The 13,261-nt window shown below is 57.0% G+C and overlaps 1 protein-coding gene across 2 annotated transcripts in view; it reads left to right on the forward strand.

Moving 5' to 3' along the window:
• Nucleotides 1–13,261, forward strand: part of PIK3R3 (phosphoinositide-3-kinase regulatory subunit 3) — a 77,977-nt gene that overhangs the window by 16,431 nt on the left and 48,285 nt on the right. For both annotated transcript variants that reach the window (XM_058421710.1, XM_040072635.1), the window contains exons 6-7: nucleotides 859–1,060; nucleotides 1,410–1,495. In XM_058421710.1, the coding sequence (XP_058277693.1) occupies nucleotides 859–1,060; nucleotides 1,410–1,495 (288 nt within the window). The remainder of the gene's footprint in view (nucleotides 1–858; nucleotides 1,061–1,409; nucleotides 1,496–13,261) is intronic.

Below are 13,261 nucleotides of genomic sequence, written 5' to 3' on the forward strand. Positions count from 1 at the left end.
CCAGAGGGCACCGGGGACATGGTGGGAACTCGTGGGCTCTGGGCTGCTCAGGGCACCCGTGACAGTGGTTTTGGCAGCAGCTCTGTGAGGTGCCATGCCGTTTAGTGCCTGATTTTATTCAGATGGGTAATTCGAGTGTCGCTGGAAGCAGCTGCACCCCCGTCAGCCTCCCTTGTGCTGTTTCACGGGGTGTGAGACCATGAGGCAGGGGGCTGCAGAGACTCACTGCAGCCCCCCCTGCAGCCCAAGTGCACATAACTGTTTCTTTCTAAAAACCCTTTTCCCCCCCAGCTCGCTGTTTCTGCAGGGGTGGGCTGAGCCTTTAAATTCCGCAGATCTTCAAGCTGGTGCCCATTTTCCCACCTCTGCTTTGCTCTGCCTTTACTATGGCTTTGCTGTGCACCAAGGCAGGGCTCGCACTGTTCTCCATGAAAGCAGCAGTGAAGGGTTTTGAGGTGCAGCCCCCACCAGGTGAGCAGCTCAGCCCTCTGAGCTCCCTCCCCGGATGTGCAGACAGGGGGAATGTGCTAAAGGCACCTGACAACCTGATCTGGGGTGATGTGAGTGGGTAAACGGGGCAGGCAAACCCCAGAAAGAAGTGGCCAAGACCCTGAAGAAATCATCTCTGAAGACCCTGGGGTATCCACGAGTCTCATGGCCTGTCTGGGAAGGGATGGGCTGCAAAGAAATAGTGGTGGGAGAGGCTGAGGTCAGGTTTTTTCGTGTCTCTCGAGGGAGTAGAGAAGCGGCACAGCCCCTGCCCTGTGCGCTGGTAGGTGCTGGGCTCCCATGAGAGGCATGGGGATACCCCTGACCTCCCAAGCTGACCATTTCTCTCCTGTGTCCCCTCTGCTACAGAGACCCCAGGCCTGGAGGAGTGTGGCCAGCGAGCCCGAGCCCTGCTGGCCCCCCCGGCACTGCCGCAGCCGCAGGCACTGCTCCTGCGCCAGCTCGCCCGCCACTTCTGTCACCTCAGCCAGGGCAGCCACCGCAGCCGCCTCTCCCCCCGGCTCCTCGGGGAGCTCTTTGGGGAGCTGCTTCTGCGCCCTGCGGCGGCCAGGTGAGGTCCCCTGCCACGCACGGGACAGGGCGGGTGAGAGGAGGGTGCCCACGGACCGGCTGCCCCAAGCCAGCTGGTTTTGCTGTACCACAGCCCACAGGCGCCCGGGCACAGGGTTCTCCGAAGGGGGAGGCCAGCTCTGGAAGCTGCCGTTCCAGTGTGGTGCTCAGGCATCACACCCGTTCCCAAAGTGAGCAGGCACCATGCACACGCGGGTTTGGGATTCACAGCACTGCCTCAGTTGCACGGCAGATCCATCGGGGTAGCTGGCTGCTCTTCCAGGGAGTTGGGGGTGTCTCCAGGGAGGTTGAACTGCTGGCTCCTCACACACCTCTCCTTCTCCTCTCAGCACCGAGGCAGGCCCTGAGCTCCGTGCAAGGATCCTCGAGTCCTTCATCATGGCCAGCGAGGCGGCGGAGCTGCCGACAGCTCCTGGTAAGAGACGTCTGGCTGGCGGCGGAGGGGGGCAGTGGGTGTGACATTCAGAGCAGTGATGGCAGCAAGTCCTGGGACAGTTTCAGCGCCTGGTGCAGTGATGAGAAGGTGCTTGTGTCCCTGTGGTGGTGCCCAGGCTGTGCTGGCTTCCTGTCCCGTTTCCCTCTCTCCTTTCTCCTCAGAGACAATGATTTTGGGGGCATTTCTTTGCAGCTCCTCAGAAGGTTTGCAGCTGTTTTCTGGTTTCATGTCTCTTTCATTGCTCCCTTGCCCCTGAGTTTGTAATGTGACCAGGTTCTGCTCCCCCATCTTGGGGGCTTGGTATGAGTTGGGGGCTCTTGGTGGGGGGCTCCTGTGCAGCTTTTTTTGGAGAGCAGGGATCTGGATAAAATCTGGGAGGAAAAAAGTAACAGCATAAAATGGCAGGATGGTACTTGCTACAGGATCCAGTCAGGGTTTATGATTTTTGACTTGCATTTAGTCCCCATGTATGCAGAATCACGGTGTATCCACTGCTGCATCCTCCACAGGGCATCCCCAGGGTGGGGATGAGGACAGGCACTTGTCCCCCACCTCTCCATGCACGGACAGCAGCCAGGAGAGTGGCTTTTTCTGCAGATGTTAATGAGCCTCACCCCCAGGGCTGCAGTCCTGCCCCTTTCCCTGCCAGCACCAGTCTCCAGCACCTCCTCGCTCTTTTGCTCTGCTGACCACCTTCTCTTGCCATGTCCCTCTTGCTGGGTGGGATCCCATCAGTGTCCAAAACTGAAGCGTGTGGTCCCTGTGCCCTCTGCAGCACTCCAAGGATGAGGGGCAACCGGTCCGTCCAAGTAGGGATGTACATGGGAGGGAGAGAGGGTGCTCAGGGGAGCACAAACCTCAGACCCTGAGGACCAAAGAGACCCATCCTTGCGGGATCCCATCTCCAGGCTGCCACTGGAGACCCATCTATTCCCCCACACCGAGCTGTCCAGATGCCTGAGAGGCACAATTGCTTCCAGCCCTCCTGCTTGAAGATATATTGGCACTGGCCCCAGTGAATCCTGTTGGTTTGTGATGTCTCTGGGTCCTTATCACCACCCTGCCTCCCTGGGGGATGGCCAGGCCAGGCAGGATTACGACTCTTAATATTCCTCATAAATCAGCCCTTTCAGACCTGTCATCTCCTTTATTGCTCTCCCCCAAGCTCTCACCCATGAGTTTGTCAGGATGCATCTGTCTCTTCCACCTGCTGATCCAGCTGATGGGCAGCTGCAGCCCAGCAGTCCCTGGGGTCACTGCTGCTGTCCCCAGACTTTGTCGTGTCATCAGTTATCACCTCCCCAAACTGAGGAGAGGCGTTGAGCAGGATCTTGAAGTCCTCATCCTCTTTCTGAGTCAAAATCTCCCCTGTGGTCATCTCACAAGTGTGGGGCAGGACACAGGACACCTGGACTCGCTGTGGGACTTCAGGCAAGTCCTGCTACCTCCCCTCTCTTTGTACCTAAAAGTGAGGATATTATTACTTGGCTGTCATCACATTAGGATGTTGGGAAGCTTAATTAAATGCCTGCAAAGCGATTTTGAGAGCTGCGGATGAAAGGGGCTATATATAAAGTGCAAAGAATTATTATTAGCGGTGTGGTCCATGCCCTGGTCCTGCTCCCATCACCCTGGCCCCACTCCCCTGCATCCCGGCACCAGGATTATTTTGGTGAGTGTGTGGAGTTGTGGTTTTATAATTATACATGTAAAACAGCTATAAATACCCTGCAATAACACGGCGGGTGTGTGCACATAGCACAGGAATAGGAGTCGGTAGCTGACATAAGGAAACCGTGGTGTGACCTCATTCTGACTCAGATGTAAATATACCTCATGTGAGGGGGCAGCTGGGGGGCTTGGGGCTGCTTGGGGCTGCTTGGAGCTGCTTGGAGCTGCAGGGGCAGTGGCCTCCTTGGCAGGGAGATGTTTGGGGAGAGATTTGAAGCTGTCTGCTAATTCCAGGGGGGCTCCTGCAGGGCCAGGATCCTTCCTCTCCCATGTGTCCTGGGACCGATGGGGGAGGTTTTGAATCTTGCAAGTTAAAATCTTATAGAATAAAAATGTAAATTTCGGAATTTGGTTCCTGGAGGGGCTTCTCTGGGTGAACTTGCTGTTGTTGGGTTTGCAGTGTCCCTTTCTCCAGGTGCTGCTCCTGGGGGATCTCTTTAGCTGCCTGTTTTGTGAGTTGCAAAGGAGAAGACGTGTTTGTGATGGCTCCTGAAAGCTATTCCTAGGATGAAGCACTGGGATCATGCTGGAGGCACTGGTTTGCATAGGGCCATGCTCTGGTTTGCATAGAGCAATGCCACAGATCTGCAGGGAAGCTTCGATGGAGCCTGGGGCTGAGTGACTGCATCCAGGCCACCTCCTGTGCTCTCCAGCAAGTCCCCAGCACTGGGCAGACACCCCAGGGGGACATTTCTCAGCCCCATATGGGGTTACAGAGCTCACAGCAGGATCCCTGTGTTTGGGAATGACTGTTTCCCGAGCAGGGTGAGGGGGCAGGGGAAGGCAAAGGGAAGGAGTGATGCAAATACCAGCTCAGCTGAAGGAAGATGACTTCATCTCCTTTTCCTCTCCTGGTGCTATTTATAGTCACTTTAATTTACTCCCCTTTGCTTTATTATCTCTCCAACAAGCCGTTAGCCCTCAGACAGCAGGATGCCTTTACTCACCATGCAGCCAAAAGTTCTGAAAAAAAACCCCTCAACCCACCACCAAAAAAACCCGAAAGCGGGGGCAGGAGGCAGAGTAAGGCGGCAGAGCACTTGGGGAGGAGCATCGTTGTCCTGTGACGTAGTTTTCTGGAAAAAACGAGAGGATTTTTGGCTCCTTTTGGAGAAATGGGCAAGGAGGATGTCCTCTTGCTCCTTCAGAGCAGCGGCTGGAGGGGACAGGGCCAGTGGTGCCAGGATCCCCTGCTCATCCTAGGATGAGGGCCACAGTTTTGCTGGACCCTGCTGAGGCCGACACCCCCTGCTTCCCCCCAGCCCTGCCCTGCTTCACGTGGGGCGGTGCTATCAGGCCAGGAGACAGGGATCAGCACCACCCCAGGTGCCTTGAAAACACCTTCCCAACAAGCAGGTTTAGCAGCCCTGGGCCATGGGGAAACTGAGGCACAGCCTCCCCATGGAATCACCCTTCCAGTGGCTTCAAAATCCAGTCCCTGGGAAGCTTGGTTCCCAGGTTCCCAGCCCCGAGCTGAGCTCTGTGGCACCCCATCCCCAGTGCTCAGCAGGGCTGCAGTGGTGGGTGACAATCCCACGAGCATCCTGTGATGTGACACTCTGGGCACTTCCCAGCCCAAGCCCCACGCAGGCACCTCTGGGACAGCATCGACGCTGAGCGGGACTGCCGTGTTAAGCCAAATTAGAACGAGCTGTCTTTGAAGTTTTTAATTAACTTTTTCCCTGTTTGCTTTCTTCTGGATCCAGGGGAAAAGCCCAGCCTCCCGCTCTCCCCGGCTCCTGTGGCAGGGGGGAGGTTGCAGACTCAGATGTGCAAGGGGTCAGGAGGGAGCGGGAGGCATTGTGTGTAATCCAGCACAGAGGGTGCAGCTGGAGGCTGTGCCCAGGTGCTGCCCTGCCTCCATGGGAGCATCCCTGCACAACCATGAGCATCCTCCCACCTGGCCTGGCACATTGGCCACAGGGAACCTCAAATTTGCATTACCCCTTGGTGTTTCATCCCCTCAGAGCTGCTGGCATGGGTTAAAAGTAGCCGGGAGAAAACCCAACCAAAACCCTGGGTGCAGAGCAGCACGAAGAAGCCATGGCTGAGTGCTCCCCTGTGCCAAAACACCTCATTCTGCCTCCCCAAATCTGCAAATAATACAGAGAAAACAAATTAACGCTGGGGAAGGGGAGGGAAAAGAGCCAGAGCTGAGCTAGCAACATGAGGTAGGGAGAGTGGCTAAAAATAACAGATCCCTGAAGGCATGGGGAGGAACATGACGGGGATCCACACTCCTGCCATCCCAAAAGGCAGCTGATCTTCATAACGCAGCCCTGCCCGCTGAATCCAGAGAGAGAAAAGCCTCCCAGAAGGGAGGCAGCAGCAAAGTGAGAGGGGCAGAGCTGTGCCACGGAGCCAGGAGTGGTGCTCCCACCTTCAGCAGAGCCCCGGGGTCCCCCAAGCACCCAGGGTGCCCAGCTGGGAGGGAGCTGCTGCCTGACCCACTTGCAGACAGCTGGCGGGCAGTGGGATGCTGCTGGGAGACCCCAGGGGTGCTGCCTCCGCAGCTAATTTTAGGCTGTGTTCAATTAATCATGGAACAGGAGGGGATCGCAGCAAGCCCAGCCTTTGCCAGTGCCTCCAGCAGCTCCCCTCTCCACCCCGTGTGTGCTGCTGCAGGGTGTGGAGGAGCAGGCCCCAGGCATTCCCTGATCCTGTGGGCTTGGGCTGAGGAACTAGAAGTGATCCTGTTCCACAGTCCTCTTCCTCCAGTCAGCATTCAGAGGCTGGGGCAGCCCTGGGAAGGCTGTTATCTCCTCGTGCCTCAGTTTCCCCGCTGTGGCTGGCATCGGTGGCCTTTGCTGTGGAATTTCCCAGGTTGCCTGTACAGCTCTGAGCAGGCATTTTCCCGGCATGCCAGAGCTCTGGAATGCCTCCCAGGGATGGGGAGCAGCAACCCCCAGCAAAGGATGTCTCAGCCAGCCCAGACCTCTGATGCATGCCCTAAATGGCAGCCCCTTTACTGGCTCTGCTGTGTAAAGTTGGGGCAGGAACAGCTGCAGTGCTTGGGGACATGCAGCTTTCCTAGCACAAAGGAGAGGGCCTGGCAAAGCTTTTGGGGTACAGCAGGAGAGCCCTGTGGTCCTCCCCACAGCCCAGCTTCACTGGTCCCCGTGCCAAAAGCACAGCATGGCCCAGCCCTCCCCCAGGACAGAGGGAATGGCTCCTGACGGAAACAAGGCTCGGCTGGGATTGAAACCCTTTTCCTGCCTGCGCTGCATGGCCAGAGCTGATAAGGCCTGGATAACCCCAAGCATTGTGTGTTCCGCCATCCCATGACCTGCCAGCGTGAGAGGAAATGCTGCTGCTCAGCCAGCCAGGATCCAGGGGGAGACTGTGTGCCGGCGGTGGGGTGCTGGGGTGCCCTGCTGTCTGCCCAGCCTGCTTTCCCTGTGGCCAGCATACGAAGTTTTGGGATGGCTCTGTCAGATTGTCATTGGTGCCAGCCCAGGTCCCTGTGTCAGCACACGCTGGTCTGCTCTTAGCTGTATGGTCATGAAAGAAAGCTGCCAGGGTGAAAGACTGGGGGGTTCGGGGTGATTGTCTGCCACGGGCAGAGTTTGGCCCTCGGCATTTGCGTTCCATCCTCTTGGGATGGAGCTTTGAGCTTGGGACACCTCTGTCTGTTCCAGAGGGCAGCTCCCAGAGGCCAGACCGGCTGAGCAAAACGTCGCCAACCCAGAGGGAGCCACCAGCTTTGCTGTCCCACTGTGTCGGGGCTGGCTCGCTCCCTGTGCCGGCTGCTGGCCAAGCCAGACTGCGGGAATGTGTGTGCCAGTGCGCGTGTCCTCCCGGCTCCTGCCCTCAGACGCTGTCTGGGCTGGCGTCACCCTTTCTGCTGCAGTGGCTCTGGCTAAACACCGTGGGCAGCTTCACAAAAGAAGATGGGAAGGGTGACAAAGTGCCAGCCACGCCGCCAGCCACAGCTGATTGTCCAGCTTGGCACCAGAGCCAGGAGCATCTTCTACTGTGCAGTGGCATTTCCATCCCCTGCTTCCTGCCTGGCAGCGGGTCCCCCTGCTGCCCTTTCAGCCAGAAGATGCCAGAAAAGGGCAAAGCTTCCCATGGGGAATTTATGCTACCATGATCCCACCAGCACCCCTGGACCCTGCCTCCCTGGAGAGCACGCTGGCTCTGCTCCAAAGGGGTGGGAGGAGGCAGGCTACCCAACACAGACACACGAGCAGCTCTGGGGAAAGGCAGGATTTGTGTTTCCAGAAGGGACAATGAGTCACAGGGGGATGACAGGGCTGTGCCAGCAGCAGAGCACAGGACTGGGGTAAGCGGTGGCTGTCGGCTGCTATCCGGGAGGTCAGGCAGAAATGCTCTTACAGGCCTTGCCTGGCTTTAAAATCTATTAACGTCATTTTGCTGTTCGAGCTGAGAGCCGCACAGGCAGCAGAAACGTTCGGGCATGGCTCAGATCAGAGCAGGATTTCAATTACAGTAATCAAAGGTGACACAGATAAGAAACCCCTGGTCTACAGAGCCGCGACAGCTGTCCTCTGGCTCCAACCGGCACCCATCCAGAGCAGCTCCATCAAAATCACTGAAGTGGTACTAGGGTAAAATTGGATTGGAATCCATTTTCATCTGCCGTGGTGGAAAATGCTTTCCCTGCACTCCTTGGGGAGGAAAACCACCTTCGCAGGGACAGCAAGGGAGGAAGGTGCCAGCCATGGAGGAGGGGACAATGTCCCCAGCAACAGCACTGATGGCTGTTTGTGGATGATGTAGGCAGCAGAAGGAACAGCTGGGATGCTGGAGCATCAAGGTTCTGCCTCCTGCTTTCCCCTCTCCATTTCACCCCGGCCCCACAGTGACTGTCATGGGTGAGGCAGGGATGTGCTCAGCTCAGTGTCAGGCTCCCTGGAGGGATGGGCATCCCTCTGAGCCCTGTCCGTGGCCAGAGCATCCCAGGATGTGCTGCAGGGTGGACCCCCAGCCACGGAAAATCTGGGGAGAGGGTTGGGAGGTTGGAGAAGAGCCCAAGAGACAGGAGCTGTCACTCTTCCCTCATTCTTTTAAATGGCAAGGCAATGCACAGGGAAAGCTGCCTCCTGCTCCTGCCTCTGCCACCACTTGCATATGCCCCTGGTCAATTGCCCCCACTGCTTTTGTGACTTCTTGCAAATCTGTTGGACGGCAGCAGGGCATCCCTGCCTCTGATTCTTTCACCCCTTTGGGCTCCCGCTCCAAGGAGCCACTGGTGCCCCTTGCCACGGCCTAATGGGACCCTGCTTGCAACCAAGCCATGGGGGCATCCCTGAGTCCCATGCACACAAGGGGTCCTTTCTGCCCCTGCCCCAGCACGGCAGGATCTGGCCAAAACACAGCGTCTCTTTCTGCGCCCGCTGGCCCCGCTCCAGCCTGGCCAGGTGTCAACTGCCCGGCCGCAGCGTGTCCCCCCCGGTGGTCCTCCGGGAGCAGGAGCCCTCTCCCAAACACTGGAGGTCTGTGCGGGGCAGCGGGGCTGAATGCTGGGTCTGTGCGGCCGGGAATGCCGGGGGGGAAGGGAAGCTGAGCCGCTTGTTTCATCTGTTTACCTGGAAGTGGAGATCATGGCCAGACCCAGCTGCCGCAGTGGCGGCACTTTCATGCCAGCGCGAACGGGATGGGGAGTGCCGTACTGCACCCGACCCCGCGCAGCCTGCAGCGTGACAACGACGGGGGCACAGTAGGGACTCGGCTCGGCTTCCCTCCCTCCGTGTGCCTGCACAGTGCCGAACTCTCCTGCTCCCTGCAGCTGGAGAGCCGGAGCCTGGGGAGGGATGTGGGAATGACCCCAAGCCATCACAGGTGTGGGTGATAGCGCAGGTCATCCTTTGTCCTGCAGCATCACTATGTCCCAGAGCTCTAGAGAGTCTCCCTGCATGTGTCCCCATTCCAGCTGGGCCCCCATCCTGGCTGTGTTCCTCATACTGTCGGCAGTCTCCATCCTGGCTGCACATCGCTGTCCCATCCATAGCTCTCTGTAGTGGCTGTGGGGTCCCACACTGGCTGTGGACACCTGCACTAGCTCTATCCCTGTGCAGGCCGTGAATCCCTGCACCCCCTGTGCCAGCAGTGTCCCCGTGGGAGCCACGGAGCAGCTCTGGGAGAGAGGGGCCACCCATGCAAGCGCTGGGTTTTGTCCTTGCATGAGACAGGACTGACAGCCACACATAAGCTGCTGGGGAGAGAAAGGGGCTGATAGCATCTTCATCAGTGCCTGGATGCACGGGGATTAATGAAGCTGGCTCGCCTTCCCCAGGATTCAGGTTGCCTTATCGGCGTCTATCTGTTCCTACCCAGGCACTGCTAGAGCTGCTCCCGAAGTGCACAGCTAATCCCACAGGCTGGCAGATAGGGCAGGGAGCGCTGCCTCCGCCTACACCCTGCCCACGCCCGCAGGGCCAGGGGCACGGAGCTGGGCTATGATCTGCCCTGCCCCAGGCCAGCTGATGCTGGAGATACCCAGAGGCACGGGGCAGAGACGCAGGGAGTTTGGCGGTTTCAGTCTGGCAGTAGTACATGCAGGGCTCTGAGGCAGGCACTGGCATTGCTTCTGATCCTGATTTCGAGGCTGCATCACCTTCCAGCTCTCCCAGCAAAGCTGTGTCTGCCCAGTTCATCTCTAGTCATCTTGCAACTCAAAAAAGTTACTGCCCTATGGAACTGTCTCTGGGAACTTGTGGCCTTTCTTTGGTTAAGTAGACTCCTCCATCTTTCGGATACTTCTGGCATTTGGGGTGGGTTGCAGTTGGCGAAGGGGCTGGGGTAGCCACAGAGGCTGGCACCGAGCAGCCTGCCAGTGTGTCATGCCCAGGAGACAGGGAGCAAGGGCTAGATCACCACTGCACACCACACAGATGTGGCTGCAGCATCCCTGGCTCTTCCCAAGTACCCGGAGGACTCACAAGCCCTGACTGCCCATCCCTGGTGCCATCAAGAGGGTGTCTTCCCTCTGGCTTCTGGCACTTCTTTCTCCATTCTGTGTTGGCTCTTCGTACCCTGGGGCAGGAGGAGCATCCAAGGCTGTGCTTTGGCACCATCCCAAATTTCCGACCTGGCATGCACAGTGCCATGGCAACACTTTATTTTTTCAGCTGCTTCCCTGTTTTCTTTGCAATTGGGCTCTCTCACTGGGTGATGGTGATCACAGGGGCTATTTGGGCAGGGTTCAGCATGCTGCTGAGCAAGCAGCTTGTAGCACGGTGCCTCGTGGTGTCCTGCCCTGCCATGTGACCCCACACCTCGCATGGCTCTGACCCTCCCTGGCCACAGCATGGAGGGAAAAACATCACCAGGGCTTGAGAGTGACTGTTCAGCTCTGCCAAAGTTGCCCTGGGACCTCAAAGCTACCATTTCCCACGGGCTGTACAGTTCCATGTACCATAGACATGGACTCTGCAGTCCCCAAGGTCACCAATGTTACCAGAGCTCTGTGTCTGTGGCAAAATGGTGCTGAGTGTGGTGAAATGGGTGCTCAGCACGGCTGGCACTGCTCTTGCCTCCATGACAGTCTTTCCTGTGTTCCCAGCCTACGGCTCCTCCAGAGCATTTCCTGTTACCTCCAGACCCTGCTACAGTGGGGTTTAGAGCTATAAGGAAGGTGGCCTGGAGAAGGCTTTGTAAAATGCCAGTGGGGAACCACAGCAAAGGAAAGCATGCTGGGGGGAGAATGGGGTCAGGAGACAACAAGCCCCCAGGACCCCTGTGTGAATAGGGATTGTGTTCACTGTCAGGACAGTGATAGGAGTTTGGTAATGCAAAAAGCACAAGCAAGAGCTGGCCCTGACCAAACAGCCTCCCTGGGCAGTTTCAGGAACAGCCACAACCACTGAGTGTATGCTCATGTCTGAAGGAAGCTCTGCTCCACAGCTTCTGACAGCTGTGTCTGCAAGGACCTTAAATTGAACACTGGGGGTGTTTCAGAAAGAGAAACCTGGGTGTTTTGGGGACCAGAACAATTCAAAAGATCCTAGACAAATTCACAAGCCATCAGTCTTGACAGTAATCTGGCCTTTTCAGCAGGAAAGACAAAAGCCGTTGTCCAAGATGTTTCCACCTAGCTTTTAGTGGGATTAGAGCTGCAGTGTCCTGTGCTGGCGGGCATCCCCTGGGCCAAGCACAGCCAGTCCCTGAAATCACTTTGTGCAGGCCCCAGAGTCCATCTCGGCGTCCTGGCGCTTGCTGCTGCCATCACTTCCAATTTAGACCTGCTCATGGCAGAGACCAATATAGAAGCACTTTGCAGGATGGCACTTCCCCTCCCCAGAGAGCCAATGCTGGCACTTTGCTCCTGCTGCTCACCAGCTCCAAGGAAGACTGAGAAGCTTAAATTACTTTTTTCCAAGAAAGGTGGATTTGGAAAGATAAGGACTGGGGAACAGTTGTTCTGCTCTGTTGAGCCTTTCTGCCATCTGGAACAGCTTTTGGTTTCCTTCTGGATGCCTGTTCTGTGAGATGGCAGGACAGGGAGAGGGGCAAGGGCATCACCAGGACCCCCAAGGAGGGGAAGGATGAGTCAGGGAACACATGCCCCTATGTGCCCTCTTCACAGGGGTGGGTGAAAGTCAGCCCAGCTAAGTGGAGAACTGATTTACAGAAGGGCTTGGAACAAACCTCACTGTGGAAGGTTGTGGAAGCCCCAAGTCAGCCTGCCCATGGCATGTGCCCACTCTGCCTGTCCCCTTGGCAGGGTGGTGGCCATGAGATCCTGCAGCCACTGCTTCATGTTCCAGTGCAGGGCGGGAGGAAGCCTCATTGTCCCCATCTTCCCTCCTCTTCCTGGGGAAAAAATATGTAAGCAAAGTCATCACATCAGGGCTGGATTATTCAGGGACTGAAGAGGGGAGACCATTTCCAAGGCAGTGGGCACTGTTAACCCCAGCCCCCTGGGTGAGGTTTCTGGTGTCTAGTGAGGGGCTCCTGCAGCTTTATCCTCAGTAAAGCCATAAAAAATGTCTCCCTTTCATCCAATTTCCTGCTCTACAGAAACTGGGGCAGAACTGGGTCTCCTGGGCATGGTCCTCCTCACAGCTGGAAAACACCCCACAGAGCTCTTCCAGGGGCTGGACACCAGCTCCCATTGGCCCTGCATGGCTCGGAGACACTCATGTCCATGGCTCGTGTTGGTGTCCTCTGGTCCCTCCCAACAGCTCTTGGCCAGACACTTCCTATGTGGTGGATATGATTTGGTGTCTCCAAGGCTGACACTCAGCTCAGGACCATGCTGCCACTGCCCAGGCAGCCTGTGCTGTCCTCAGCATCCAGTGCTTGAAACCACAACCTCATGGTGAGCATCCTCCCTGGAGAGGCTGCTCTCTGCAATTAATCCGGGCATGGTTTATGCTAACGACTCTCCCCACTTTAAATTATAAATGGCCCTTGGCATGTGTGCACACAAACACACGTGTGTGCGCAGAGATCCTTTAAGGCCATCATTAGCTGTAATTAGCGGGATCTGTCACTCATCTTTGGCAGTTAACGATGAGCCCTGAGTCAGAGGAATCCAGCGGCAGATAAAATAAACACGATTTCAAACAGTTTGGAAATAACAAGCCCTCATTAATCAGACAAGCCCCAAAGGGAAGCGCTTGGAAAAGTGGCAGCTTCTTTGCCGTTGCTAAGAGTGGGGCTGGGTGGGTTCCAGGACAGCCCCTGTGCTCCCCAGACTCCCACTCCTGTGGGAATGGGAGGCAGGATATTCTCTCTTGGCCAGCTTCAAGGCAGAACTGAGGTGTCAGAGCCAGTCAGCTCGAGCAAAAACCTGAAAACTGGCAAAACCCACCCAAAAGGGCTCCTGCAAGGCCCGTCTCTGGATGAAAGCAGCTGAGGCACGACCTGGCCCCAAGGTGCAGGTGGGGGTGATGCTGGTGCAGGGCTCAGCTCAGGGTAGAGATGAAGCAGCTCTGGGGCAGCACATCCCACAGCCATCACTCGCCCCAAGAGCTTAAAAGGCTGTGTGGAGGGGAGCATCCCCAGGATCCAGCAGCACAGGGGAGAGAGGATTTGGGGAAGGGG

Source organism: Hirundo rustica, chromosome 9 (assembly GCF_015227805.2).
Source record: "Hirundo rustica isolate bHirRus1 chromosome 9, bHirRus1.pri.v3, whole genome shotgun sequence".
Classification (NCBI taxonomy): domain Eukaryota; kingdom Metazoa; phylum Chordata; class Aves; order Passeriformes; family Hirundinidae; genus Hirundo; species Hirundo rustica.